Source organism: Labeo rohita, unplaced genomic scaffold, assembly GCF_022985175.1.
Source record: "Labeo rohita strain BAU-BD-2019 unplaced genomic scaffold, IGBB_LRoh.1.0 scaffold_679, whole genome shotgun sequence".
NCBI classification, from domain to species: Eukaryota; Metazoa; Chordata; class Actinopteri; order Cypriniformes; family Cyprinidae; genus Labeo; species Labeo rohita.
The window spans coordinates 37,572-42,744 of record NW_026129611.1 but is presented as its reverse complement, the minus strand read 5'-3'; the positions used below and the strand labels follow the sequence as shown (position 1 = coordinate 42,744).

General features: G+C 40.1%; 1 protein-coding gene across 1 annotated transcript; it reads right to left on the bottom strand.

The window, feature by feature from the left end:
• Positions 1–3,993: 3,993 nt before the first annotated feature.
• LOC127161587 (ferroxidase HEPHL1) lies at positions 3,994–5,173 on the bottom strand. Its single transcript, XM_051104330.1, has 2 exons — positions 4,704–5,173; positions 3,994–4,380 (listed from the first exon to the last, which is right to left on the bottom strand). Exons 1-2 carry the CDS (start codon positions 4,859–4,861, stop codon positions 4,041–4,043), a joined length of 498 nt encoding a protein of 165 aa, XP_050960287.1. The 5' UTR covers positions 4,862–5,173; the 3' UTR covers positions 3,994–4,040.

The window sequence follows — 5,173 nt, the reverse complement described above, 5'->3', positions numbered from 1 at the left end:
GGCGCTATAGAGCACCTCCTCCACGCCCATTTATGAGCTTTTGCCAGTGTCTACACACTTCCTGTTGCCAGCAGGTGGAGCTATGACTATAACTGAATATGGGCATGGGCATGTCTTCAGGCCAGGACTCTTATCAAACATGTTAAGTTTGGGGCAGATTGGATATTGTATGCCTGAGTTACAGTAACTTCCTGTTTCATTGTATTATTAGCATGCTTTAGCATATTAGCTAAGTGTTGCTAGCATGCTTTACTATGTTTGTAGCATGTTGAATATTAAGTTTGGGGCAGATTGGACATTGTATGCATGAGTTACAGCAATTTGTCTTTGTATTAATATCATGCTTTAGCTCTTAGCTAAGTGTTGCTAGCATGTTTTAACATGATTCTAGCATGATGCTAGCCTATTTAAAACTTGCTAATGCTTTTTAATATGTTGCTAGGAGTCCGTAACACCGTTAAACATGTCACTTCCTGTTGTCAGGAGGTGGCGCTATAACTATAACTGAATATGGGCATGTATATATCTTCAGACCAGGACTCTTATCAAACATGTGAAGTTTGGGGCAGATTGGACATTGTTTACATGAATTACAACAACTTCCTGTTTTATGTCTTTAACAACATGCTTTAGCACTAAGTAAGTGTTGCTAGCATGTTTGAGTGTGTTTTTAACTAGTTTAGCACTCAATGGCTTTTTAGTGTGTTGATAATAGTGTATCACAGTGTTAAACATGTCACTTCCTGTTAACAGTAGGTGGCGCTATGACTATAACTGAATATTGGCACGTAAAAGTGTTCAGGCCAGGACTCTTATCAAACATGTTAAGTTTGGGGCAGATTGGACATTGTATGCCTGAGTTACAGTAACTTCCTGTTTCATTGCATTAATAACATGCTTTAGCACTTAGCTAAGTGTCGCTAACATGTTATAGCATGTTTCTAGCATGTTGCTACCCTATTTAACATTTGTTGATATTTTTAAAATGTTGCTAGGCATCCACAACAGTATTAAACATGTGACTTCCTGTTGCCAGCAGGTGGCGCTATGACTATAACTGAATATGGGCATGGGCATGTGTTCAGATCAGGGCTCTTATCAAACATGTTAAGTTTGGGGCAGATTGGACATTGTATGCCTGAGTTAAAGTAACTTCCTGTTTCATTGTATTATTAGCATGCTTTAGCATATTAGCTAAGTGTTGCTAGCATGCTTTACTATGTTCGTAGCATGTTGAATATTAAATTTGGGTCAGATTGGACATTGTGTGCATGAGTTACAGCAATTTTCTTTTTCTTTGTATTAATAGCATGCATTAGCTCTTAGCTAAGTGTTGCTAGCATGTTGTAGCATGATTGTTGTAGCATGTTGCTAGCCTATTTAAAACTTGCTAATGCTTTTTAATATGTTGCTAGGAGTCCGTAACAGTGTTAAACATGTCACTTCCTGTTGTCAGCAGGTGGCGCTATGACTATAACTGAATATGGGCACTGACATGTGTTCAGGACCAGACTCTTATCACACCTGTGAAGTTTGAGGCAGATCGGACATTGTTTGCCTGAGTTACAGCCACTTCCTTTTTCATGGCGACACGTCAAATTTTGTCAGGCCGCCACGGACACGCCCCTCGACGAAAACTCAAAAGCTTCGCAATTTAACATCGCAAGGGCCTTATGATAACACTCAGCAAATTTGAAGATGATCGGATAAAAACTGTAGGAGGAGTTCGTTAAAGTACGAGGCCTGAAAATGGCAAAAACTGCACAAAAATCGTACAGGAAATTCAATATAACGGACTTCCTGTTGGGTTTAGGATGTTGTACCAGGAGACTTTTTTGTAGGTATTGGTGTGCTACACCTGTGTACCGAGTTTCGTACATGTACGTGAAACGCAGCTCGAGGCGCACTCCGTTGAAATTTTATAGGTGGCGCTATCGAGCCATTTTGCCACACCCACTTCTGAAAACCATATCAGATGTAAATTTTCGCCAGGACTGATGCGTGTGCAAAGTTTCATGAGTTTTCGAGCATGTTTAGGCCCTCAAAAAGACTTTTTACTTTGGAGAAGAAGAAGAAGAAGAAGAAGAAGAAGAAGAAGAAGAAATTCCAAAGGGTCCTGCAAGCAGTGCTCGGGCCCTAATTAAAGCTGCAAGCAGCGATGAAAGGGCCCTCGCACCCGGGCTCACCGCCGATCGGTGGCGAATGGTGGGCACTATGCTTTTCACATAGTAAATTTAGGAGGAATATGTCAAAGTCATTTATATGTGCCAAACTTCCTGCTGCCAGCTGGTGGCGCTATGCCTATAACTGAATATTGGCATGTAGATGTGTTCAGGCCAGCACTTTTGTCAAACATATGAAGTTTGGTGCAGATTGAACATGGTATGCTTGAGCTAGTGTAAGACATGACATATCTTGCTGCCAACAGGTGGCGCTATGATTATATCTGAATATTGGTCTTTAGATGTCTTCAGGCCAGTACTCTTACCAAACATGTGAAGTTTGGTGCAGATCAGACATTGCATGTTTAAGTTAGTGTAAAATAAGTCATTTCCTGTTGCCAACAGGTGGCGCTATGATAATAACTGAATATTGGCCTCTAGATGTGTTCAGGCCAGGACTCTTATCGAACATGTGAAGTTTGGGGCAGATCGGACATTGTATGGCTGAGTTATAACAGCTTCTATTCCCATGGCGAAACATCGAACTTTGTCAGGCCGCCACGGACACGCCCTTCAACGAAAACTCAAGATCTTCACAATTTAACATTGCAAAGGCCTTTAGAGTAGACTGACCAAATTTGGTGTTGATCTGAATAAATCTGTAGGAGGAGTTCATTACAGAGTAAAACATGTCACTTCCTGTTGCCAGTAGGTGGCGCTATGACTAAAAGTGAATATGAGCATGGGCATGTGTTCAGGACCAGACTCTTATCAAACATGTGAAGTTTGGGGCAGATCAGACATTGTATGGCTGAGTTATAACAACTTCCTTTTTCATGGCGAATCATCGAAATTTGACAGGCCGCCACGGACACGCCCTCCAACGAAAACTCTAGATCTTCGCAATTTAACGTCACAAAGGGCTTTAGATTAGACTGACCAAATTTGGTGTTGATCCGAATAAATCTCTAGGAGGAGTTCGTTTTAATATGACGCCTGGAAATGGCAAAAATGACACAAAATTTGCTGAAAAATTAAAAATAACCGACTTCCTGTTGGGTTTTGGATTTTGCCTCCAAGAGACTTTTTGTAGGTATTGGTGTGTTACATGTGTGTACCAATTTTCATACATGTACTTGAAACGTAGCTCGGAGGGGCACTTCCGCTGAAAGTGAATAGGTGGCGCTGTCGAGCCATTTTGCCACACCCACTTCTGAACCCCATATCAGACGTAAATTTTCGCCAGGTCTGATGCGTGTGCAAAGTTTCATGACTTTTCGGGCAGGCCCTTTTCATTTTGGGCATGTTTAGGCCCTCAAAAATGCGATTCATTTTGGAGAGGTCAACCTTTTTTTTTTCTTCAGTTCACTTCACTAAAAAAATTTAATGCTCATTAATTGATACAGTACATTGGCTCAATTTACTGCAAGTTATTTCAACAACTACATATAAGTTGAGTGAACTTAACACCTAGTGCTTGCTAAATTTAACTGAATCAATGCAACAAGATGACTTCACTAAGTTAAGTTGTGTCAACAAATCATTTTTTACAGTGTGACATATTTATAAAAAAAAACAGAAAACATATGCATTATGTACATATGCAAGGGATGTTCAAGAGAGACCAGCATGCAAACATGCAACTTTTTTTTAAATTCATCTTTGATATCTTTGCACATTTTATAATTACAGTTTACGAAAGTGGTTGTTTTAAGTTTCCATTTTATAAAGGTTCAAGCTGTCTCAGCTTATTCCTGTGTTGCTGTTTGAACTGCTTAGTAACAACTTGCTTTTTGACACTTTTCTGCACGCTTCTCATTTATTGCCCTTACTGGTTTATGGGATGTGTGTCAAGAGACTCTAAATTGCTGTTGTAACTCAGAGATAAACATAGAAAGACAGCAAGATTAACGGAAGAACGGGGATGTAGAAGATAAGTAAAGGAACTGATAGAGAGATAATGTATATCCAACCTTCTGAATTCTTCTCATAGAACACTCCATGAGGGTGGAGAGAATAAGGTCTGCTTGCGAAGTTCTTCATGTGCACCACAATGACATCACCGACCTCAGCCCTTAAAATGGGTCCGAGGAAGCCGAGCCAATGTGGTTTAGGTATCTCTTGGGAATAAGACTCATCTGTGTACTGTCTGTATAATGCCTTTTTGTAAACACTTCCTATCCGGGTAGGGCCATTCGACAGAAAAACCGATGCATGTCTGTAAATAATTGTAATAATTAGTTAATCGGCAATGTCCTTCATACATTCAGATTTACTGTTTTTATTACTGTGTACAGTACAGAGTCCATGTAAATACAAATACGTGCTTTGAGAATAAGCTATAAGAGTGTTAGCCTACGTCATCATGGACTTACAAAAAGCTTTATTCACATATAAAAAAATTGAACAAAAATTAGTAGGCTTGGGCTATGTGTTGATTATTAGTTACCTAACCTATTAAAATGATTTTAAAATGTCGCCTATTCTACTGTTACTTATAAATAGATATGCGTCATTTTTTCTGTTTGTAAACGAACTTACTCATCTTGCTGAATGCTTCGCCCATTGATAAGGTTTCGGCCGGTCGGTGCGTAATTCCAGTCTTCCTCTCTTATGCCAATATAATAGGTCCTCTTGAGACATTCGGCCCGCTGTAACGCGATCACAGCCGTCATAAAAGCGCACAGCACAGTCTTCATCGCCTATATCTGAACAAAACCAACATGTAAAACCAAAATCCGAGCTAGAGTCAAGAGGAGACGCGCCTAATCGATCTCAAAAATGCCACTGCGCACTGAAACTATCTGCTCCAGTAAGTCTCGCTGTCAGTGCGGCTGTCTATCTTATATCGAAACTGAAAGCTCCGTTAAAACTGCTGCATATTCAACGGGCGTTCCCGAAGAACCAGGTTGTTTTTTTTGTCCTTTTTTTTTTTTGTGTTTTTTTGTCGGAGAGAAGTTAAACCCCACTAGCTCTCTTCGAAACAGTGCGCTCCTATAAACGAACACATG